The 25,032-nt window shown below is 41.6% G+C and overlaps 1 protein-coding gene across 1 annotated transcript in view; it reads left to right on the forward strand.

Moving 5' to 3' along the window:
• ASPG (asparaginase) overlaps nt 1–25,032 on the forward strand; it is a 73,539-nt gene that overhangs the window by 6,366 nt on the left and 42,141 nt on the right. The window contains exons 2-6 of the mRNA XM_019550792.1: nt 3,787–3,904; nt 9,811–9,922; nt 13,745–13,870; nt 16,278–16,361; nt 17,807–17,933. Coding sequence (XP_019406337.1) covers nt 3,787–3,904; nt 9,811–9,922; nt 13,745–13,870; nt 16,278–16,361; nt 17,807–17,933 — 567 coding nt within the window. The remainder of the gene's footprint in view (nt 1–3,786; nt 3,905–9,810; nt 9,923–13,744; nt 13,871–16,277; nt 16,362–17,806; nt 17,934–25,032) is intronic.

Raw genomic sequence — 25,032 nt, forward strand, 5'->3', positions numbered from 1 at the left:
GGCAGGGGGCTCGGCGGCTGCTGAGGGGGGGTCTGGGGGGCTTCGGGGGAGCGGGGGCGCAGCGGGCTTCACCCATGCGTCTCTCACTGCTCCAGAGCCTACCTGAGTGTGATGCGGGCGAAGCAGCCTGTTGCGGAGTAAACAGGGGGTGATTTCCCCACCCTTCGGCAGACGAGGTAGCATTGGGGCCAGCAGTTGAGATTTGAAGTCGGCAGTACACCCTAGGTGACCTCAGCCGTGATTTTCTTTCCGTTGACTTCACTGTGCTTTATTTTGGTGCTATCCTGGAGCATCATAAGCAGATGACCGATCAGGTCAGACGGTCCTACCTGGTGGATCGGGCGAGGGTGTAGGGATGGAGGAGCCCTCAGAACCCAGGGACCCCAGAGAAGAGGAGAGTCTCATTTCTGGAATGTACGCACCAAACCAACTGGACCGGTACAGATCAACATCCAAATCGTGGCAGGCGATGCAGACGTGTACGTTCGTCCAAACAGGGATGAGTCACTCTTTGTCTTCCCGGGAGCGGTCCCTAGTGGAGAGGTTGGGCCGGCGGCGGCCAAAGACGTACCTAGCCTCTCTCACAACAGTGAAACATGGAATAATGGAATCGTAGGAAAATAGGACCGGAGGGGACCTCTTGAGGTCAGCTAGTCTAGCCCTTGGCCAGAGGCAAGATTATCCCTATCCAAATCATCCTATACAAATCTTTTTCTAACTTATTTTTCTAAAACTACAGTCATTTCTGCCACACAGTCACAAGGCATGACACCTTAACATGCTGTAGGCAAAGCAGGGGGACTGTGGTGGCTAGTGTCCTGCTGCTGCAAGGATTGTTAAAATAGTCTCAAGAGATTCATGAGGGCCATGCCCCCGGCTAGGGGAAGTTTAGAAAAAAAAAATCCCCATACTGTACCCATCTGACCATGGGGTAAAATTCTTTTCTGACCCCAAGTGGAGGAGCAAGATCCTATAGACAGGAACCTCTGGGTTTTAGCCCCAGCAGAAGCATTGGTACACCCCAGTCTTGGCTGTAGCCAACACTCAATGCTCCTGAGGAAGGCACCCTCCCCCCCACCAGCAACAGGTAGCAACAAGTATGGGGTGAGGTGGTGGTGGTGGGGCAGCAATTCCTTCCCAGCCCCTTACACCAACCAGCAATGCCCAGAAGCATGGGAAGCATAGTATAGTATAGACAGAGCTACTTCTAGATCAATGGTTGTCCAACTTCTTGAAGACCTCCATAACCTCCCCAAGCAGTCTATTCCACTGCCTTGCTCTTGTAACAGTGAAGAAGTTTTGCCTGATACTCAGTCTGAACTTACTCTGCTGCAACTTCAGCCACTGGTCTACATCCTACTCTCTGCTGCACGAGATAAAAAATATTTTTCCTCTTTTTTATGGCAGCGTTTCAGGCATTTGAAGACTGTTGTCACATCCCCTCTTAAGCACCTTTTCCACCAGCTAAACGGGTCTATTTCCTTTCAGCCTCTCTTCAGGTAGCTTGCCTCCCAAACCCTTTATAATTATTGTCGCCCACCTCTGGACCCTCTCTTCACTTCATGTTCTTTTAAAAATGTCTAGCCCAGAACTGCGCACAGTACTTTAGATGAGGCCTAACCAGTACTGAGTAAAAAGCACTATCATCTCTCATGTCTGCACCTAATGCTTCTGTTGATGCAGCCCAAAACTGTATTTGCCTTTTGTGTAGCTTCCTCATGCTGCAGGCTTATACTGAGTCTGCGATCTACCAAAACTCCTAGATACTTCTGCCATGCTGCCATCCAGCCAGGTGTCACCCATTTTGTTTTTGTGTTTTTGATTGTTCTTCCCGAAGTGTGGCATCTTGCATTTGCCAGCATTGAACTTCACCCCGTTAGCTCCAGCCCAGCTTTTCAGTTTGTCAGGAGCTGTCTGAATTGCACTCCCTGTTCTCTAGTGTGTTTGCAGTCCTTCCTAGTTTCATATCACCTACAAATTTGCTTAAGAAACTTTTAATTCCTCTAGGCCTGGGGTCAGCAGCAACCGGAGGAGCTGCCACCACCTAGGCTGCCTAGAAACGGAGTCCAGCCATGAAGCCACCCCACCCCACAGGCAGTGGGACGCCGTGGGCCGGGCCAGACGGCACCTGGGCCAGATAGGACTGATGGACCTGCCCCAGGCTGGTCAAAGGCCCTCTGCGGGCCAGTATTTTGCTCGCCCCAGTCTATCTTGTAGTAGTTTTTTGTAGCTTGCAATTCTTCAGTTTGTTTGAGAAGCTTGTCCCCGTCCTTATTCAAATAATCCTGTGATAAAGTCCACAAACAATCTATCCATTGAATTCTGGTCATCTGCCCCTAAGTAGTTAGTTTGTCAAAGGAAGAGATCAAGTTTTTTCCATGCTATTTGTTCTTAATGAATCTGTGCTGGGTGATTGTGATCAACGCTTCCTTCTCCAGATGCTTGTAAATGGACTTTCTTGTGATATGTTCCAGTAGCTTCCCAGGTATCAAAGTGAAGCTAACCAGTCTGTAGTTCCCCAGGCCCTTCTTTTTGCTTTTTTTTTTTTTTTTTTTTAAAGAGGCTCTGTGTTGGCCATTTTCCTGTCCTTTGGTAGTGATCTTGTCTCCTAGAACTTCATAAATATTATTGCCAAGGGCTCTGAGATCTCCTCTGCCATTCCCTTCAGTGACCTAGGATGAAGTTCATTGGGCTCTGCTGACTTGAATTCATTCAGACCCATCAAAACTCTTTATTTCTTTTGTTATTTTATCCTTCAGCTTGTCTCTTTACTTATCCAAATAATCCTTGTTTGCTGTCTGGTTGCAGCCTCATTTTTTTGGGTTAAGATTGAGGCAAATAAACTGTGGAGTAGCTCTGGTTTCTTAGCATGTTCTGTTAAGAGTTTGCCCTGGCTATTTAATGGTGAACCCATAGCTTTGGTCTTTATTTTCTGGCCAACATGTAGATACTTTTTCTTTTTGTCTTTTAACTTCCCTCGCCAGGTGTAGCTATTTTTTTCCCCTTTAATGTCCGGGTTTTTTTTGTCCCTGCTAGTTCTTGTGGTTTCCTGGCTGCCCATCTTTCCATTGACTGTATGCTTTCCTTTTGCATTTGAGGCATCCCGGAAGCTACTTGTGCAGCCACTTGGGCAGACTTTTGCATTCCAAATTTTGGATATTCAGACAGTCTTGCCTAAAATTGGCCATTCATATTTAAGCTCATGGTTCAATTTCAGCTCATGTCTCTAAAGCAGATAGCTTTATGTTACAGTTGCAAGGGCTGTCCAGGAGCCTGTGCTGTTGAGTTGTACTTGTGCATTAAAGACAATGGAATGTGAACAAAGCTTCAAAACTTTGCTGTGTAGCAAGTGGGCAATATTGTGTTTGGTCTTTATTGCATACAGGATTCTCTTGTGTTACAGTGCCCAGTACATGTCGAGAAAACAATCATTGTGGAGAAGTTTGTTCATCTATAAATTGTCTTTAACTCAATTCTTAGAATTTAAAATTGATCTAAAAGCTTATGAATTCTAAACAGGAAAGTGTGTAGTTTCATTTCCTGCTTTCTGATCATGTTAAGGAAGAAACTGATAGCAATTGCTTTTAAAACTAAATCAACACAGAAAATGAGTGTGTTTTATGGAGTAGGTGTAGATTTAAATCAGTGCTGGGATTTAAATGGAAGTGCAGTGCAAAAATGGAGACGCCAAAGAGCAATCAACTAGAGAAAAAACTGGAAAATTAACATTTTGTCAATGGTTCTTCCTTTTGCCTTCTCCCTATTACTTGTGTTTTTGTTTTTTAGGACTTGCTCCTGAGCCTAACAAGTTAGTAAAGGCCCTGAAAAAAATGCCGATGCTGCATGATAAGGCATATGCCCAAGAAAGAGTCCCTGAGTTTCCAGATGACACCCTGGTGCTTCCGTAAGTACCTGAGAAGAAAAAATGTCTTGCTTAGTTAGAGGCATTTGTAGAGTACTCTGAAGCCTTAGCATGGAAAAGTCTTCTGGTGTTCCTGTGAAATGAACTTGGGGTCAACTAAACTTTTCAGAGAGCAAATAAGCCCCAGGACGTACAAACAAGGGGCATCTTCAGACCATCCTCACCATCTCCTTTCCAGGGTTGATGTAAATGGAGCATGGGCAGGAGTGGGGATGAGAGCTTATTTTCCTGATGTGTGACTGAGCCCTTTGCTTAGCTGTTCAGGCATACGCTAGGTTAAAAGGGACTTCGCTAACAAGCATTTGAGATTAGATGTGAGAGATTCACATTTACTTTTGATTTCTCCCCTCCATGAAGTAGTAAGAATCCTTTGTGTATGAATTTCTCTAAATGGCCAAGCAATTCTTTAACGGGTTCTTGACTGGAGGGACATTGCAAGAAAATTAAGTTTAAATATTTGAAAACATGAACTAAAATAAGATTTATTCAGGTCCTATCTTGACTATTTCACCAGTGTAAATAATAGCTCAACAAAAATGTTATCTTGTAGTATTAAAAACACATCAGATAAATCACTACAGTGGCTTTTTGTAAATTGGGAGTTAACAAAATATTTATATTATTTTGAAACCAGAATGCCAAATCTCTGTTTTCACCTTGCTTGAGTCCCTGAAAAGCCACTGACATATCTGTATCTGTGACATGCCTTTTATTATCCCTGACATTAAGTCCACACAAAGTGGTGAGAGAGATGACCCAGCCACCCCTAGTGTTAAGGTTTTTTTTTCAGGTAGTTGCATAAGAGTAGAGGAGGATTTCATTTGCTGCCTTAGATCAGGGTGCTAAATATACACCCCATGGGTCAGATGTGGCCCATTGAGCCCCGCCATCCAGACCTTGGTGCTGCTCCAGAGTCTGATCGGACCCACACGGGGAATGGTATGCAATTGTGGCATACCTCCTCCCCCTTATCTTCCCCAACATACTGGATCTAGCAGCTGCTTCAGCCAGGCTGGGACCCATGCTGCATGCAACATGGATCCCAGAGTGGCTGGAATGGGCACTGTGAAGTACGATCCAGCCAGAAAAGCAGCTGCGCCACATGCTGTGGCTCCCCCAGTCAGATTATACCTCACATGGCACCTGCTCTGGGACATGTGCTACACACTGTGTCCCTCCAGCTGATCTGGGGACCTGTGCTGCATGCAATGCATGCAACGTGGGTCCCAGTCTGGGTGGAGCAGTCACAGCCCCAGTGCGGCTGGTGTGAGCACCGCACATGGCACAGTCTGGGTGGGGCAGCCACGACATCCAGTACAGCTGCTGCTGTACTCAAACTGTGCTGTACATGGTGCTTGTGACAGGGCGGGGCCTACGGGTGCCATGAACTCCCCTAGTGCCCCCTACCGTGCCAAGTTGGTGTCAATGCACCCTCACCATCTCGCCCGCCACGTCTCGTGTTATTAGTGTTTAAGGGAGGCTGCCTTTTTATCTTCTTTGACACGGTGCCCTGAGATGTCCCAGTCTGTGCCCTGCCTTCGGTGACTCGGTGCCCTAAAGCCTTAGGGGCTACGCATAGCTCCTACCACCCCTGTACCACGCCTCAAGCCTTGCAGATATACTGGACGTTGTCTGGTCAGTTCCCCTCTTGGCGTCCTCATGGGTGCCCCCTGGCTTATCTCACAGTTGTCCGTGCCCTCATGGACGCTCCCTGACTTCTCCGCGCTCCCACCCGCTCAGGGCTGGGGCCTTGCCTCGTGATCTCCCGCCTGCTCAGGGCTGGGGCCAGTGCACCCCGCAAATGCTGCAACCTCTCCAGCGCCAGGAACCCCCAGGCTACTGGGGAGTCCCTCTGAGGCCTCCTCCAACCCCTAATAGCCTCACCCGGTCCTCCAGTGTTATAAAACTACAAAAGCAATCAAGGTAATAACACGAACCAATCAGCTGTAACTCAAAACTAAGCCTCCTGGCTAACGCGTTCTCTAAACCACACCCCATGTCGCACCCGTAACTAGTGAGTTGTACCTCAAGGCCTTTCCATTTTCCCCTTTCAGGGCCAAGCTCTTTTTCTTGATCTAACAGTGCTCCTTCGGTCCAGCTGCCGGTTGGGAGAGGCAGGGAGAAAGAGGGAGCACCCACAACCTCCTGTCTGTGTTTTATAGTGGTCAGCCCTGCCCCTTCCGGTCAGCTGACCCACCAGGTGCCGCATACAGCTGCTTTTCAGTAGCAGGCACCTTAGTGCCCTGCTGGAGTGCCCCTCCCAGTTTCTTTGGGGGCCGCACTGCATGCAGCATGGGTCCCAGACCAGCTAGAACAATCACTGGACCAGGTATACTGGGAGGAGTGGGGGTGGGTCCATGGGCCCAGTCCAGCCTACAGACCTGTCCTATGCCACTCATCTGGCCCGTGAGGTTGGATGAGTTTGACACTTCTGCCATAGGTGAAATAGTGACTTATAGTGTGTATTTACTGATCTGCATGGCACATAATACAATTGCTGCTAGGTGCCAAATGCAGTTACCTTGTCAGTAATTCTCAAAAGTAATTTTGATAATTTAAATCAACCACCCTAGTTGTTGTAGGTTAGAAAGCTTAGCCTTTCTCCCAGATGTACGTTTAGCCCATCTGGGGTGCTCATTTGCTACTGTACTAGTATATAATCAGTGTTAACTGTGGATACAGTATACAGCATAATGTGAATTATCTCCACCATATGTCTGAAGAAGCAGCAGCTAATTAATGCAACCATACATTGGCTTCATGCTTTAATTCTACAGTCCCTGCTGCTGCTGCTTAAAAACCCTAAAAAAGCCAATTGTTTTTCTCCCCTAAATTTATGCAATATTATGGTAATGAGAGATAGGCTTTATAATTAATCTGCATTGCTTCTTAACTGTTGGGCAATGATTAATAAGCTTATAGGTTTTATTTAGAGGGCAGTATGCTAATTTGATATGTTCCCCAGCTGTGATGAATGACTGCAACCCTGTAAACATTTTACATTACACAAAGAAAGTGGAGTGTATTTTACACAGTATGTCCAGAGTAAATAGAACTGTGGCTGTTTGCTGCAACGGTGGAGATTTGAACTTGTTCACTGAAAATCATCTTCAGAGGAAAAAATGGGAGATCTAGGCTTGGAAGTAAAGCAAGGCTTTAGATTTAGTCAGATCGTTGTCGTAAGTCCTTAAACATTTAAAAATATCCAGAGCAGGCAATAGTGGAATGAGGCTATGGTCAACATAATCTTTTTATAGAGTTTTCCCCTCAGAGATATTTTATTTAAGCTATTTTAAGAAAAAGGGATCTCTTACTTGTAGGTGATTTTTAAATACTTTATAATTGAATAAAAAATTATGTAGAGATACTTTTAAGGGAGTTGAAGTGGTGAAACCATATTAGTAGGCTTTTTGAGGCTGTAAGAGCATTTTATGTGATAGATATGAATGAATAAAAAATGAACTAAATAGCTAAAGTGGTTTTAAAGAAATCTGATGAAGGGCCTAAATGGATTGCAAATTAAAAATTCTGTCTTGTTCTTTTGACACATTTGATTGCTGCTTCATAAAACTAAACATAGCAATATTTTATTTGCTTTTATCTTTCTTATGTTGTCATGATCTAAGAAAGATTTAAAGTAGAAGGTTAAGAAACTTTGCAAGATTTGGGGAGGAGAATATGGGAACATTTTGTGGACTTTGTATATCAATGTGATAACCATAGTGTATTGAAACGGAACGTTTTGTGACCTAATGATTTGTTTTCATGGAGGTGTTTCCACCACTAGAAAGAGAGATGACTGACCACCTTGTCATTTGTCAATGGCACTGAAATGTTTCCTTTTTAAACAGTGCTGGTTTCTCCTTTGTGCGTGTGTGTAAATATGGTATTTAAAAAGGCAAAATCTTATATAAAAATGAATTTCTTAGCTACGGTGTGGCAATTATGTATGAATAAAAACATTAAGCAGATTGTCTGAACATTCATGTTATAAGCAATTAAAATATGCAGACCCACTTCTGCTGTGATGACTATATGAAATTAGCTGATTAATGATGGATTAATGCCAGCTGGAGATAATTGGCTCTTCCTTGGGCATATTTCTATTGTTAAAATATATATTCAAGAATAGTACACGTTACTGTTTACCCTTCTTCCCATCTGTGCGCCGTTTGCCTTTCTAACCTGTAAGCCGTTTGGAACAGGGACTATTTCTTACTATGTGTTTTGTACTGCACCTTACACAACACGGTCCCTGATTTTTATTGTAATCTTTGTATGCTATCAGACAAAGATTATTAAAAGCTTTGTGAATGCCAATTATTGCAGCTGATAACTAACTCTCCTAAATCTGTAACAATTGTTAGACCATAAAAACTTACTGAAATAGAAATTCATTGTGAGTTGCTTGTTAAGTAATTCTCAGATTCATTGGTTCATAGATTAAAACCAGAAAGAAGTGGTAATCTGACCTGCTTTATGGCAGAAGCCAAAAACCTCACCCAGTAATTCTGTCAAGCCCACAGCCAAATGGACATTCATATCTTTAGCTGCAGAAAGCTTCTGATATCAAAAGCTATTCTGGCCTCTGTTTCAACAGGCTTCTCGCATGTTGGCTGTCCACTGTTTATGAAGCTAATTGAAACTTTATGAATCTCAGTAAAATTAATGTCCATGTTTTCAGATGTTTGGGGTTCTTGCTAGTTTAACCTTATTATTGAATTTGAAGTTTCTTTTAGGAGCTTTTAGTACCATGCTCTCAGCTTTAAATTTACCATCACAATTTGTTTCCTCCCTCTTTCCTTTTGGTTTCATAATCTCGTCCACTTCCTCTTGCATCCTTATGCCTTCTCACCCAGCTAATCCTAGATAGGGCCAGGTCAGGAAGAGGTCTTATGTGGGTATCGCATCCTATTCTCTGCTTATTTCCATGATTTCTGATGGAGTAGTGTCTCATTTTTTGAATAATTAGGATCTGCAGGAGAGAAGCTTCCTTCCTGAAAACTTGACTTGGGCAGGACTGTGAAGAAAGCATGTTGGGGGGCATTCCCCTCTCCTATCTTGTGGACCCTATGCAGATCATCTGAGAGAGTCTTTTTTTTATATATAAGGGGCTGAAGAGATGAGGCAGATGTAATGCTGTACTTGAGTAAGTGCATCAAGCCTCTATCTAAGGTTAGTAAGGTCCTTGATGCTGCTCTAAAGCCCTGGGTACATCCTAGGCACTGGGAAGCCCTGTGGTTTCCTTCCAGCAACCTTAGCAGGATTTTAAAAATGTTAATCAGTTTTAGAATTAAAGTTTAATAAGCCAGTCTTCAGGCTAGAATACTAGATCCTGACAAGATAAGTCCAGTGAAGTAGGTTCTTATCTTTCTGTCCTTTTTGCTTTTCACTGTAAAGAAGATTCTTTCTTGTAAAAGTGCTTCCCCCCGCCCCTTTTAAATACATTTGGGTCACTTCTAATTCAGGACCTGCTATTTAAACTACGCCTTGAAATTGGTTTTATTAGTATACCCTGATCCCGGGTAGAAGGCAGGGTCGATTTGCAGACTAACCAAAGCGTGTGTGTGATTTTTATTTATTTATACCACCCATTAATATATAAAACTATTAATCTCTCTTGCAGATCCTTATTTTAAATATAAAATAAAATGTAAAAGCACAAGCTTTTATGAGCTGAACCTCACTTCATCAGATGCTTTGAAAGAACATGGAAAAACCAGAGCATAAGGAGAGAGAAATTAGAATATCCTAATATGCCAATGTTCATTAGACTCTCATGGGATGGATTGAAGAGGCTAATAATTGGTAATTTATCCAATGAAAGGCTAGAAGAGAGTGTATAGTAGCTTGAAGGTTAACTTTTTTCATGTTTTTATTCTTGACAGTCTCTCTAAGCAAAATAAACGAATTGTCTACACAATTAAGGAACTTTCACCACTGCTTGATTCTTCCAACATGACTCCAGATGATTGGGCTAAAATTGCAAAGCATCTTCAGGTAGTGCAACGTGCAACTAGTTTTTATTCTTTCAGTAATATATTGCTGTTTTTGTTTCATTGTTTAAAAGAATTTTAAATATTATTTAAGTATTTTTAAATACATTCTTTATACTATCTTTAGTGCTATGCACTTTCTTATATTGTACTCTAGATGTTCTGTTTCTAATAAAACACTAACAGAAAGGTTCATACTAAGGGCATGTGTAGGTAAAATGGGGCCCTTAAATTGAAGCAGTGGGTATTTAAACCCACCGCTTTAATTTACGGCCATTGAAACCTCTGTGTTGTGCACATACCACACACTTACCTGCCTCTCCGGTGTCAGGGAGGGAGGGAGAGCTGCCAGCAGGCGGAGTGCTCCCTGAACTGTGGGGAGGGGGCTGGTGCTTCCCTCCATGGCAGCGGTGGGCCCTGCTGCAGGCGGCAGCCACCTGCAGGCACCCAGCTCAGGTGGTTCCTGGGGGCACCGCAACCATGGAAGGAAGCACTGGGCTTCTGCAGAGCTCATGCAGACAGGCAGGTTCGGGGCTGGGGGGAGAATCAGGCTCATTGCTTTTCTTAGGTGGACTCTGCCTTCCTGGGCTGCTGCAGGGCTTCCTGCAGAGCCCCTGAGTGTTACGGAGCCCAGTGCTTCACTCCGCAGCTGTAGGAGCAGCAAACTAAAACTCCTTGGAGGTGTGTGCTGCACCACAAGTCATTTAAGGTGCATTACGCCGCCAAATTTCCTACAGCAGCTGGAATTAATGCGCAGTATGCTGCCGGGGCGTGCAAATGCCGATACTGTTAAAGCTGTGCAAAAGCATTTAGCCCTTTTAAGTGTTGTGCACACACACCCCTCATTTCATCTACACATGGCCTAAATAGGGACTGTGCAAATAAGTCACAAGAGGATTTTGCTTCATGAAAATATCACAGTTTGTTTTAATGTTTGTGTATGTGCAGTCATGACTGAAGAAGAGTTTTATATGTGTTAACTTACGCATTTTATGACATTAATTGAAGAACAATAATGTGCTTGCTTTGGTAACTGGACATGTCTTAAAGTGTAAAACTTAAGAACATTCTTAGATTAGGGTTGCTAACATTTAAAAGGGTGCTGTGCAGATCGAAATCGTAAGTTCTAATGGATTTAAATGAAAGATGCTCTTTTGAGGCCTGACATTAATCTGTCATAATTCTGCAGATTAGTGAAATGGGCAGGGAACATTTAGCTTGGGCACAGAAACTAGCCTGATTAGCTTCATTTCTGGAATATGTGAAAGATATTACTGCAGCTGTGTTTCCAGTACTGTATAGGATTCCACATACGTAAAAAACAAAAACAAGAAACCCAAAAAGCCAGATCTATTAAATGAGTGAGTCTGTGTCATTATCCATTCTCTACTTCAATTCCCAAATCTAAATCTAGCATTGTCTTTTAAGGAGGCAGAAATTCTGCAGCACACGAGTCAGTGGAAGCATGAAAGTGGTGTAAGATGTAGGAAATCACACAATGAAAGATAGACGGACTACACTTGTGAAAATCCAGCGTTCTAGTCACAATGCAAGTTGTGTATAAACTCCCCTTCTTCACCTTGTGGTGGCACCAGTGCAATCCCACCAACAGTGTTAACGCTGCAAGTTCTGCTGAAGGCAGTTTTGTCAGTGCAACCTGACTCAAAGCTGGTCTTGACAACCGTGGCTGGCAGCTGGGCTGCAATATCGCTACCACCAAGGGAGCTACAGCAATCCTGGGGAAACTTTTCAGGAAAAAAACCCTTGTTAAAACAGATTTAGTCAAAATAAGAACAGAAACGTTGAACGCCACCCCCCCCCACCTGCCCCACTGTCATAGGAATCAAGTTTATTTGTGACTTGAGTAATGTAATGAAGGCAGTGGCTCATATAATGACTAGGTGACTGTTAGAGGTCCCACTCTGGGCCAGCCCACAAAAAATGTGTGTGGTTACAACTCCCAGCAAGAGCACTGGCTTTGCAGCTCAGGCAGAAACAGGTCATCTTTCTTGTCCTGAAGGTTCAGAAGCAGTGATACGTAGGTATCAGGTGGCTGAAGAAATCTCTTTACTGGAATGACCAACTCTTTGTTACTTTTCTTTTGCACTCTGGGTTTCACTTCTGCATTTCAGAAGTTGATCTCTTTCAACAGTGGTGCCAGCACACATGGGAACTTGACACCACAGTTTTGTCTTTTTATAGGGACCTCTTAAATTTCATATTAACTTTAGTTTCTGCTGTTAACAGAAATCTTTGTGAAAAACTGATCTCCATCTCTTGGTAGTCACTTCTATCCCTTCCCTAGTTATATACAGATCTCTTTTCAACGTCTTTACTGACTGTACGTGACCACATGGTGGAGATGTTTAGTGTTATCTTCTATGCATAGTTAAATGTTAGATGTACAGTTTACAGGGCACAGTGATGGCACATTGATGACTTGCCAAAGGCATCCTTTGGTACAAACGTCAGCCTAAGTTTGACATCACAACATGGTGTTTTATACCCCAAGATACTTTAGATCTTTTAAAAAAAATTTTTGTTTCCTTCCAAGTTTTGCTTGTGCAGAACCACAAACAGCTCCTCTGAATTCTGAGTAATGAGCAATGGTGCCTTGATGAGTATTTGGAGATAAGGGCTCAGATAGCATGCCTGTTATGAGGAGTGTTGACATAAGGAGAAACTAAAGTAATGATTGCTTTTTCTGGCATTAACAAACACAATTTTAAAAAATCTGATTTCATTTCATGAAAACAAACAAGGATGCTCGCACTGAGGTTTGTGCTGCTGCTGGCACAGAAGCTAGCAGAAACCAAAAATAAAACCAGAAAAAAAAAGGGAGGGGGGAGGGCAAAATTAACAAAAAAGTGTTTTGTGTAGATGCAGGTCTTAAAATAGTGGAGAGATTTGCTCTCCCTTTCTTCCCAAAAGTTAGCAGATATTTAATTCTAGCAGGTTCTAGTGCAGAGTGCATTCCTCTGCAAATCAAAATGTTATGAGAGGGACTTTACAATAATTTGTAGAAATCATTCTAGTTGAATCCCTTAACTCTTTAAAGACATGCAGAATTCTTAGGTCAGAGATGGTTCCTTTTATTAAACCAACTAAGAAATAGCAAAAATGCTTTCAGTCCATATTAGCAGTGGCAAATAGCCCTTTTAGTGAGAGTTCTTTTGGTTCTTTCTTAACTATGGACCTAGAGCGCTGGTGATGATATTGTGTTTTTTTGAAGGACTTTGCTAGAGACTTCAGAGTTACAGTAACGTGGCTGGTGCAAAGCTAAACAAGATTCAGCAGCTCTTGTTAACTTCTGAACAGAAGAGGTCTCTCTTACACTGGCAATGTGCCTGCTTCCCAATAGGATTAAACAGGCTCTTTTCTGTATGTTATGATAGCACTGGTTTGCCTAATCTGTTTCTGTAAATGGTGTAATCCCTAACGTAAAAGCCTCAACAAGAAATCAGACTATACTACTAATTTGCATATGTTAACATTCTTGTTTAAAGCCATTGCTAAGCTTTTCTTAATTAGCAGTCTTCTGGTTTAAAAAATGCTGCATTAATATGTATACAAAGAAGAATCTGTCTTTGACTCTTCCATAATTAGAACTACTAGATCTTATGCTTATTATTATCTTATGCCATATTAACCCTTACTTACATTAAAATGAAAACCTGGACATCTTTAACAGGCAAGTGTGTATGTGTGTATTATACTTTTTAAAGGAAGAGCTATGATGATCTGCATGGGTAGAAGTAAAGCACTACACACCTGGTTTGGATCATTCTAATTGTATTTAATGTGGAAAATGTCTTTCCATCTTCAGAAATACTATGAGCACTATGACGGTTTTGTGATCCTTCATGGAACAGACACAATGGCCTATACAGCATCAGCTTTATCCTTCATGTGTGAGAACCTGGGTAAAACTGTTGTTCTGACAGGATCTCAGGTAATGATTGGTCTTAATTTTTCCAGTGCACATGTGTAAAGTACATGGCATCCTGATAAGACATGTAGGGGCAGATCCTTAGTTGGTATGAATTGCCATATGTTATAGCTGAAACCAGATGCTTCAGAGGAAGGTGCAAGAAACCCTGTAGCTGGCTATTGTGTAATATCCCATTTATATGAGAAACATCTTCCTATCCCCAGGCTGTTAGCGGTTTGTGTAAGCCCTAAAGCATGAAGCCTTATATTCCTTTTATAAATTGTTATCCTGTCTTATGCTGTTGTGGGTGCATTGTTCTCATATTTGAATGTAGATTATTCCCCATCTCTGTTATGGAGACAAAAGCCTTAATTTCTTAAATACTTTTTCCATTTTTTTTCTTTTACTTCACGGTTATGCCTGTAGGGTGTTTAGCTTCATTAGTACTGAAAGATTATACTTCATAGAGCATCTAACAGTGGTTAGGAAAGGAAACGAAGTGGTTGTGCCCATGCCAAGGGTGAAATCAGTGGTATAACAAGGACAGGGGCAACTGCCCTGGATGCCATCTTGGAGGGAGGCGCGGGGGGGCACAAAAAAGAGTAATTTATGTTTGCAGTTGTGCTGGTCCGAAAGTTGCTGCTTCCACTTTGCACTGGGTGCCTAGCCACATCCCTGCCTTGCTGGGTGAAATAATTTAAATTAATTTACCGATGGATTAGACCTGCTGCAGTGTGACTTATTGTATGTTTGCAGCATTGGATGTGTTGTTTTAGCGGGCTAGTTTTTTTATTTGAATTTTAAAGTGCGGCGCTAGTCACAAACGTTACTTGAAAAATGGCACTGTGACATTTCACCTTTTATCTCCTAGTAACTTCTTACTTGCAAATAAGCTTTATGTAGTACAGAGTACTAATTGATTATTTATGTAGTTTTAATGCTAGCCCTATAAACAAACATTATCCCTAGTGATAGAGGTTCAGGTGATTATGCTCATAATGACACAGTGGCTGGCAGACAGTGAATTATGATTACTGCTCCTGGCTGGCTAGGAATTATGCACATATAATTTGTTACTCTCTTTTACCAACTCACCTGTTACTACTTGCCTCTTAGAGGGCGAGCTCTGTGGCTTAGGAGCTCTCATCTTACTTATGGTCGTACAGCATCTAACACATAAGGTGTGTCCCAGCCTGGTTGGCCTCTAAGCAGAATCATAATGTAGTTATTTGATAGCAAAATTTCTATCTCCATTGCTTTTGATATATTCATATGGGAGTGTGTTAGCTGTGATGAAACATCAGATGATGTAAGCCCTCTGCTTACGAAAGCTTATGCCATATATTTCTGATTTCATTAGTCTATAAGGTATGAATCTACCCTGCCTTTGTATTGGAAAGACCATAGAAATTTAGTAGCTGGTGAGCTGATCTGGGTCTTGAAAGACCTGACTTCTATTCCTGGCTCTACTACTAGTCTACTGAATGATCTTTGACAAGGTGCTTTACTTTGCTGGGCATCAGCTTCCCCTGTTGTAAATGGGGATAATGAAACTCACCTCCTGGTCTAGCAGTGACATGCGCTCCTGGTACCCTTACATGATTAGCTGGCATTTGGAGCTTAGTAAAGAAGGCCAATGTGCCAATGCTGTCCAGGAAGGAACAGAATCCAGGTCGCTTTCCCTGAAGTGTGCAGACACCATAAAAATATTCAGGATTTTACTATTTCTCGTGTCCTATTGTTTGGATGCTGACCTAGCACGTGACCCAGCAGCAGAGCAAGCGATCTTTAATTTCTTCATTGTTGAAAGGAGCTCAGGTCTGGGGGGTGACCTTTTTAACCAGGAGATAGTCTAAAAAGCCCTGAAAGTTGGCATTCCTTAACTTAGTGGATCTCAGTGTTTCACCTTATATTGTTTTATTGGTGTGAATTTCCTTGTTTAGCTCTTTCATTCTGCTAGGAAAGTTCTAGGAATTGATGCCATTTTGGGTGGTTGTCTGTGAAGAGAGGCTCTTGCTTATCCTGATTTTCTGTACCTTCTTTCTCCACTCCTACTCAAAAACCCTGATGGAACTGAAGACCTAACTCTCTGCTCTTTCTGCTTTTACAAGTGGGCTAGGCTTCACTTCTGAAAGCAGTTGCTTGATCAGAGATCAGTAACTTCTTTAATGAGATGTGTCTTTAAATATAGCTATTAATGAAAATCTGTTTTACATTCAGAGGGAGAAATCCCGCCATCTGCTTCAGTCTAAAAGAGTTTGGATGAAAAGTAAATTTTATTCACCATAAATCATATTATGGAAGATTTCCCTTGATTGTGCCATAAATTATTCATGTGCATTTGTATTGCATAAGCTGGCTTCTCTTTCTCTCTGCTGTTTGGCCTTTCTGTTAGCTATGGGATTTAATTTCGGACTCGTCTTTTTAGGTGCCCATATATGAATTGAGGAATGATGGCCGAGCTAACCTGCTTGGAGCGCTGCTGTTTGCTGGGCAGTTTGTCATTCCCGAGGTCTGTGTCTGTGGCACTTCTGGTGCAGTTTTACTTTCTTGAATTGTGTGCAACCAAATGTTTACACCCTTACAAATATATGTTAAGCTGTAAAATCACATGCTCTAATCTCTCCACCCTTTTCCCCCTTAAGGAACTCTTTCAAGGTTAAGAGACTCCCCACAAGATACTACAACACTGCCTGCAGCCTTTTGCCAGATTTAATTTTATCCATATGCCCCTAATACAGGCAACCCTCGCTTAACGCTGTTTCACTTAGCGCTATTTCACTATCACACTCATTTGAAATTGATACCTGATTTCACTTAGCACTCAGCGAGTTTTGTTATAATGCTTGGGGTCACTATCTTGGGTTATTAAAAACAATTGCAGTCGCCATCTTGGATCATCAAATACTTTCGGTTTCACTTTAACGCTCATTTCACTTAACGCTCAATTTTTCAGAAACCAATTAAGAGTGTGAAGCGGGGGTTGCCTGTATATTCTGGAAAGATTGTTAGGTGTGTGAAATCCTGGCTGCACTAGATGGGAAATCAAAGTGTTTTCCCTTGTACATCAAGCTTGGGACTCAAAGTAACAAATGGAAAAAAGAGACTTTTGAAGTGCACTTACTACTGATAACAGGTGGGAGGTTTTGATGTCCCTAGAAACTTGAAATGCCTGTTATGTTAATAAAGAACAGCATGTGTAGCAGCTGGGGAAGCCTTCCTGCACTGCCTCACTAATCTGCCTTTAAATCTAACCTACATAGTGCATAGCATGCCTGGAGTGAGGGGAGTTTAATTTCCACTCTTGTTCCAACTTGGCCTGTCCATTGGTGCTGCCAGAGTGATATAGGCAAGACTGACACTTCCTGGCTGTAATTTTCCAAAGTTACTTATAATTTGAATTCAGTTACTAGTCATTGTTAAAAAAATCTAAAAACATATTTAAGGGCCTGATCATGCTCAGAAACTTCTGAGCACTTGCCCTCTGCATATTAGGCCCCTGCTGGGTATCTCAGATCAGGCACCCAAAATCAGTAGTCACTTTTGAAAATCTTGGCCTTTTTTTCTCTAGGCCACCAGGAAGCCTAACACACTTTGAATTTCAAATACTTGCAACAAACCTTTAAAAAAGGGAACTCTGTTCCCTTCACCTATTTCCAGTTAAAGTGAATCAAAACAAAACCTTCCCTCACTCCTAGTTATGTAATTCTCCTGAGGGAATTAGGTAACTAGTTAACATTTAACTTGTTTTAAGAATTTAGGAATAACATAGTAAATGATAGACAGGCCAACTTTTTTTTTTTTTTTTTTTTTAAGTATTAGCATTGTAAACCTACCACCCTCTAAGTTACTTTAAAAGTTTAGAAAATATTCTAAAAGGGGCCAATTCCAGCACTTATCTATTGAATCTTTCATTACTGGCTTATACAGAGACATATTTCTTTACTTGTTTTGCAGGTGTGCCTGTACTTTTATCATAAACTGTACAGGGGAAATAGGGTGACGAAGGTTGATGCAGGGAGTTTCAGTGCCTTTTGCTCACCTAACCTGCCCCCACTTGCAAATGCTGAGGTTGATATTACGGGTAAGCAACACCATTGTTTAAGCCTTATAATTCGTACCACATGCAAGAGCTTACTAGAGTTATTTCAATATTGTATCAGCGGTTACACAAGTGAAACAGTTTACACATGAATGTGATTTAAAAGCAGTGAATACTGACAGTGCTGTATGTGCTGTACAAGGTGCCTAAATGTTAATTGTAACAGATGTAAAAAAGTAGTGATTTTAAGCTTGGGTAAGACTTTTGTGCAGGTCTGCACTTACAGACATTTTCTAAAGATCCATCATTTTCAAAAGGGAGCACTTCTGAGATGATGCTTAGTCTGAGGATAAAAGTAAAAATGGATTTAGTTATAATATTCTTAAAGGGGGAGTGATAATATTGGTGAGCTTACATTTTTCTGTCCTTCCTTCCTGACTTATTTAGTACTTTATTTAATTGGGATGAGTGAACCTTTTAAAAAAATAGTTAATAGTAAAAAGCTACAGGAGTATACCTGTACCAGTACTCAAGGATGTTGTAATAGAGTCAGCTTCTGTTATGGATAAAATATTTTTTTTTGGGGGGGGGGAAGGGAATCTCATTTTACTATTAAGGTTCCAACAGGTTGCTATAAAACTTGACTTTTAAGCAGCTTTTGGAAATTGAGCAGGTTAGACAAATATTTCCTGGGGACATTCTAGATATAATTGATCCTGCGTCCATGCAAGAAGTTGGACTAAATGAATTTCCTTCTAGCTCTGTATTTCTGTGAAATATATCAACATGACAGCGCCCAATGTATTAAATGTTTTAATTATATAAAATGGGAATAGAGGTGATGTGGATGTACTGACTTTTTAACTTCTTTCCTTTTATAGCTGATTTTCTTGTAGATGCACGTGAAAGCAAGTTAGGTTTTTTTTTTTTTTTGCCTAGTCTCTAGAGGATGTCTGCATAATTTAAAAATAAAATATAGATCAGGGTTCAGGCCTGGATTCTGTTTCTATGGCTTTGGCCCAGGCATCATATATGTCTTGAGAAGTCAGTTAGCATCTTTGTACTTAGCTTTGAAGGTGGTTGTAAGGACAGATCCATTAATGTGTTTGCAGATACTATGGTAGCAAACACTATGGGGGGGAAATGTAAAGAAATCCATGGACATAATTTTACAGGGCTCCTTCTACTCTGTTTCAAGACTGCCATTCTGCATAGTTCCAAGACTGGAATACAAAGGTGGTTTTGATTCAGGACTGAGGTACACTAGGTACTGCTCATGGTACATCAGCTATCATTAGGATATCTAGTAGGTAAAGGGAACATGCTTACTATCAGTACAATTTTGTTAAAGTTCACCCAAGCAAACAAGGTATTTGTACATTTGCTGGAATGCCAGAGCTGGTATTTTCTGTCTTAGGTTGCCAGGAAAGCTTTCATTTGTATTATTCCTGTACATTGTGAAGATTTCTATTTTTTTCTTTTCTTTTTCGTTTTCCCTTGGATCTTTTTTCTCTGAAATGTCATAAATTTAGATAATGACAATCCTAAATATTCATTTTCTAAATGAAGAATAACAGAACTAAGCTGAACATAAATTCTCTCTTGGACTCTAATGATCTGTGTTGTGAGTACTTAACTTTATCATTTTGGTACTATAAAGATATCTGTTACTTGGGCCATGTTATCCCATTAATTTTTAAGCAGAACTCCCTATTGAGTTGAGTGGGGAGTTCTAGTTTTAAAACTGATGGTATTATGTGCCCTGTTATTACCTGTTTCAGTTGATTGCACTGTTAGTATAGTGTCGTTTTTCCAAGATAGAAGTGCCAGTATTGAATGATTATTTCATTTTGGAAAAACATAGTTCACAGCCTACAGACAGTAGCTACACTAGTGCAGCTTTCCGCTGTCTAGAATAAATTGTATGAAACATGGTCATCTTCCTGGAGTGTGCACTAAGAATCCTCATATGAAGCTGTCATGGAGAAAAGGAACCACATGGGGCTTTTAAAAATAAACAAGACAAACCCATCTCTCTATCTTTTTTAAATTACTTGGATATATTGTCACTGTTCACTATTTCCTGGTTGCAGCTGGGTCCATCTATTTTGCTGTTTCAGCATTATAAGCCAATCTCTTGCCAGTGCCAGGAGGAGGTTAAGCAGCTTATGAAAACTTTTCCTGTAAGAACCCAGTTCTGCCAAAACCTGCTGAGATGGAGGATGCTAGAAACAGACACTGGGAGGGTAGGTGATTCCTTTCCAGCAGTAGAGTAAAAGGCATGGGAAGTATAGGAGTATGACGGGACCAGAGCTACATATCATCAACTGATTGATGTAGACACTGAGGAGAAGATACAGTAGGAGGTTAGAGTGCTAGCAGTATACTAAGGCTGTGCGAAATGGCTTTTCTGATTCGGTTTCAGATTTGGCCGTTTCGGAGGACAGTGATTCATTTCGGTGTTTCAGATCACTGTCCTGTTTCATTTTGGCCAAATCTGTTTCAGAGATTTGGCTCCTCTGAATCTGTTTTGAACAGGCTGCAAGCTTTACACAGCCCTACTGCCCAGCTGGGCAGGGCTTGGGGCCGGGGGCTTGGAGCCCGAGTGGGGAGCAGGACGGGGCTGTGGGTGGCTCATCCAGGGGAGAAGGAGGAAGGCCACTGCCCTCCATACAAGTGAGGAGACCTCTGTACAGATCTCTCATCCCTGTCATGCCGGGTCGCAGAGAAGGGAAGCAGCGCAGAGCAGTGAGCAAGCCTGCTGGTTCCTGCCATGCAACTCAGCTCTGCAGAGAGCTGAGATCCGTGCTGGGGGTCTCCTTGCTGCTGCTGCCCACCCTGTGCTGCCCCGGCAACATAGGGCTGCGTGGGGCAGATAGTGGCAGAGAGGAGACCCACGTGCGGATCTCTGCTCCCTACGGAGCCAGGTCACACGGCAGGGCAGTGCTGGTCCCTGCTGTGCAACCTGGCTCGGCAGGGAGCAGAGATGCAGGGTGGCGAGGAGATCCATGGCGTGGATCTCTGCTCCCCGTGGAGCCAAGTCACTTGGCAGTGCAGCAGCGTACAGCTGTCTCCCTGCAAGCCCGGCTCTGAAACTCTGAATTTTCCTAAACATTTTGGATGCCTCATTTCATTTCGGAGATGTTTCTGAGCCATTTCGATTCAGATTTGGTGTTTCAGGCGTCAAAACGGCCTGAAACACCTCCAAAATGAAACGGCTGCTGAAATTTCGCACAACCCTACTATATACTCTCTTGCTGATGTAGACATGCACACAGCATAGCATAGAGAGGGATACAGAATACAGGAAGTCATCAGTGCTCTCTTCCATTTTTTCCCCCTTGGGACATACTCCCAATGATCAGTCCTTCTGGCTGACTTCTGACTCCTTCAGCCATTTTTCCCTATGTGCTCCTGGCTGATTTCTTGCAAGCTTTTTGAGGCTTTTTTAGCAACCTCTTTCTTTCATCCCGGTCCAGAGATGGATAATATCTGGATATGCCAATTTCCTCAGCATTTTGGATCCAGTGAGCTAGATCCCAACTGGAAGCAGTGACAGTGGCGAGAATATTCCAGAGAGCTGTCCATGTGAGCAAGGGAGGGGAAGTCTGTGTAGATTGATTTAAAAAGGCCTACTTGAAACAGGAAAGGCAAACAGAAGATCAAACATGGGAAAACCATTTATTTATTTATTTTTATTTTTTAGTCATCAAGTACAGACCATGACTCCAGGGAGATAGTTTCAGCATATTTCAGAACTTTTCTTCTTCCATGTTGCCTAGAAATGTCAAACTAAAAATCTATTTCATTGCTATGGCTAATGTCTGCCCATCTGGCATGTGGTTTGTTAGCTTGAGGGTGTTTGAATGTTTCTTAACACAATTCTAAGACTTCTGCAGAGAAAAAAAGGCACATAAGTGTATGGGCTGTGCAAATGGATACAATACAAAAACCTGAGAGGACAGGCTCTTGGCCTCATTTTCCTTGATAACACCACTGATGATGAGGCTAGTCAACACCAGCCTGGTTTAACTGTCTTGCTTCTGATTATTCACAGTAAAAGCCCAAGTCATTTTATTTTTGTTATCAAGATGCATCAAGGCAAGTGCCAACGCTGCATATTGAGGTGTGTGTCTTTTGGGGTTTTTTTCCTTCACTTCTTGTAAATACAGGCTCCTCTGTTTATTCTTGTAATGAATATTTAGAGGGAATGGTGTCATTTGAGGAGGTGTGTACAAGTTATCTTATAATGAAATGTTGCCAAAAAGGGGGCTGTGTTTTTATCTTGTTTGCCTGCTTTACGAACTTCCATCCATAGGCTGGTCGAGGCTCCCCACCCCTTGGCTCTTCCTCTGAATGTTAATGAAAGCTGGGGTAGTTTATATAATGGTATGACTTGCCTGTAGTTTTTCAGAGAAGGATGAGAAGAAAGTGGTGCTGTCTGTGTGGAGCCTAGCAATCATTAAAAGCTGTATTTCTCGTTTGATTTCATAACTTTGAGTTCAGTCACCACTCCTTAGGGAGGTGTCTCTCAGTTACTGCACTCCTGTAATAAATAAGTTTAAACCTGCATTGTGTCATATATATATATATATATATATTGCTTAACAAAAGTTTGTTGCTTTTAAAAACATGCTTGAATTGGTCTGATTTCTTTAGCCTCATTCTGATGTGTAGTTTTGTCTCTTTCTACCAAAGTTAGTAAAGACTAGAAGGACACAGTCTGAAACTTCCTTAGAGAGCTTCTAGCACCTGCGAATTGAAATCAGAGAGATCCTTGATGCTTTTTGTTCAGTACTTCTAAACCTTCCCTTTAACAAACAGGATCCTCAGTGACATAAAGCACCAAGTTAAGATCAGGTACAGACATTACACTTTTACCAGTATATGTGATTGGAAACTGATCTATAGCTATAACAGAACAGAAGTTCAGTGAACACAGTCTAGTTTAAAAATGGTGGAACGTGGTCTAGGATTTGTGCCCCCCACCAAAGGGCTAACATATTTTCGATTTGCTGCCAACCGAAACTACACCACTTATGGAAAACCATGCAACTTAGATTGATTCTGCCTTGGGCATTTTGAATGTCTGTACCTTACCTAAAAGTCTACAAATGGCAAAATAAACCACTTCTTTGCAGTTAAATTGAACTGCATAGTAACTGCAGTACAGCTGCCTGGGTTGTAGTCGGACAGGTTCAGCAGTGGAACGTCAGCTGGCCAGATTGTTGGGCCCCAAACCGAACAAAGATTTCAGCATATACCTACATACAAAGGCAGATGAGCTGCTTTCAAACTTGGATGTTTAAAATTAAACACCTGAAAGCATGGCCAGGTTTTTCTAAGGAGCTAAGCGTTTGTCAGTCCCTCTGATTACATGCCCTTTTAAAAATCATGGTACCTTTTAAAGTCTAAAAGGGTTGCAACTGCCTGGCATTTTTTGTAAACCTGGTTCTGTTTTTAGTGTTTAATTTTAAGCAACCAATTTTTCAAAATGTTAAGCTCTTAAATATATTGTACTTGTATCCCACACATTTTAGCTTATCTGTATTTTTACCAGAGGTCATTTTGGACATTCAGGACACAAATATAACTACCTCATTTTTAAATATTATTTTTAATGGCATACATCCTCTTTAAAGGCTTGCCTTGTCCTTGGCAAGACCAGTAGCTTGCTGATCATTGTTCTTACACAATAAGTTTTGTATCATATTTACATAATGCAGAGGAGTAAAACCTTTTTGGAAGCACAATCTATCCAAGTCAGAACAGGTTGCGTGTTACCTGTTCTGATGTGTCAAAGCTCAGTAACTTTGCTAATTAGTTATTTTATCATAGGATTTTGTAAAGTTTTCTGAACCCAGAAAGCTAGAATTTTCTCATGCTTTCACTTGTATGGATATACTTTGAAATATATACTACTTTTATATTGCCACTTCTTAAAACTGTCTCCATCAGCTGAGTCAGAGCCTGAGGTGATGCCACAGCTACGTAGAAGGCTTGTCATCTGGCAGAATGACAGGACATAAACCTTAGTCATGCTTTCTCCTTTCTTTGGGTGCTGTTTTTGGTCACAAAAAGCATTCGAAGAAGTTACTGAATGAGTTTTTCACCTTTGCATGGCATTCTGCCTGAGTCAGAATGGATGGAAACTTAGAATTTACACCTTTTTTTTTTTCCTCTTTGAGAACAAATGCAGCTCTGGTTTGGAACCTGAATCAAAGCAGAGAATAGTATTAACTGAAAGATGGAAAACTAGCATTTGTAGAGATAACTATGTTATTCTGATCTCTGAACTTATGATCGGCAGTAAAAAGGGTGGATTGACAAGAATCTTGACCTACATAATAATGCTGATTTTTGGAAAGATGTCTGGGCTCTTTTAATTTGGTGTGAAACCAACATCTCTTTCAGGGGATGTTACTTTCTTGTATACATCTTGTTCATGGATTGTAAACACAGAGCATTATTCAATAATGTATACTTCAGCAAACACTTGGAAGCTTTAAGAAACACCAGAGGAATCCTGATTATCTCTGTTCTTAATCATCTAATCTTGGCCATGTCTTAATTTTGATTCATGCCAAGATAAATGATCACAGTTTATCTTCCCAGTTTCTTTAAAGAAGAAAAAGGTATGCTGATATTTTTCAAGCTATGTTTGGTAAATTCTCAAGGAAGTATTGGCAAAGTCAACTTTTTTGACTGTGAATAGAGGAAAGGAAGCTTAAAAAGTCCCTTTGGTAGTAATGGCTGTTGAGGATAGGTGAGGCTGCTTTTAAAAATTGGAACTATTGTTATGTGGGTGTTTCTTACAAAAACCACCACTCCTTCCTCTCTTCACACCCTTGAACCAGACTTGAAAAAACATCCTCAATGCACACTTGCGAGAGGACAGCTTACTGGCCTACGTGAGAATGATTTCTGCTGCTTCTGTCCTGAAGACTCTGCCCTCTTCTCCAGTTCTTAGGTATCATATCTTCCTTCCCCCACTAACCACTTTGCATCAGTAACTCTTCCTCTTGAATAGACTTGCTGGAATGGAATCGAGCTTTGAGAGACCTGGAGCGCTGTTTTCAGGTTCTTACTGATAGTGTTTATGTAGAGCTAATTGCATGCATTGCATTGTCTGGGCACCGTC

This window comes from Crocodylus porosus, unplaced genomic scaffold (genome assembly GCF_001723895.1).
Source record: "Crocodylus porosus isolate Cpor-Errol unplaced genomic scaffold, CroPor_comp1, whole genome shotgun sequence".
Taxonomy (NCBI): domain Eukaryota; kingdom Metazoa; phylum Chordata; order Crocodylia; family Crocodylidae; genus Crocodylus; species Crocodylus porosus.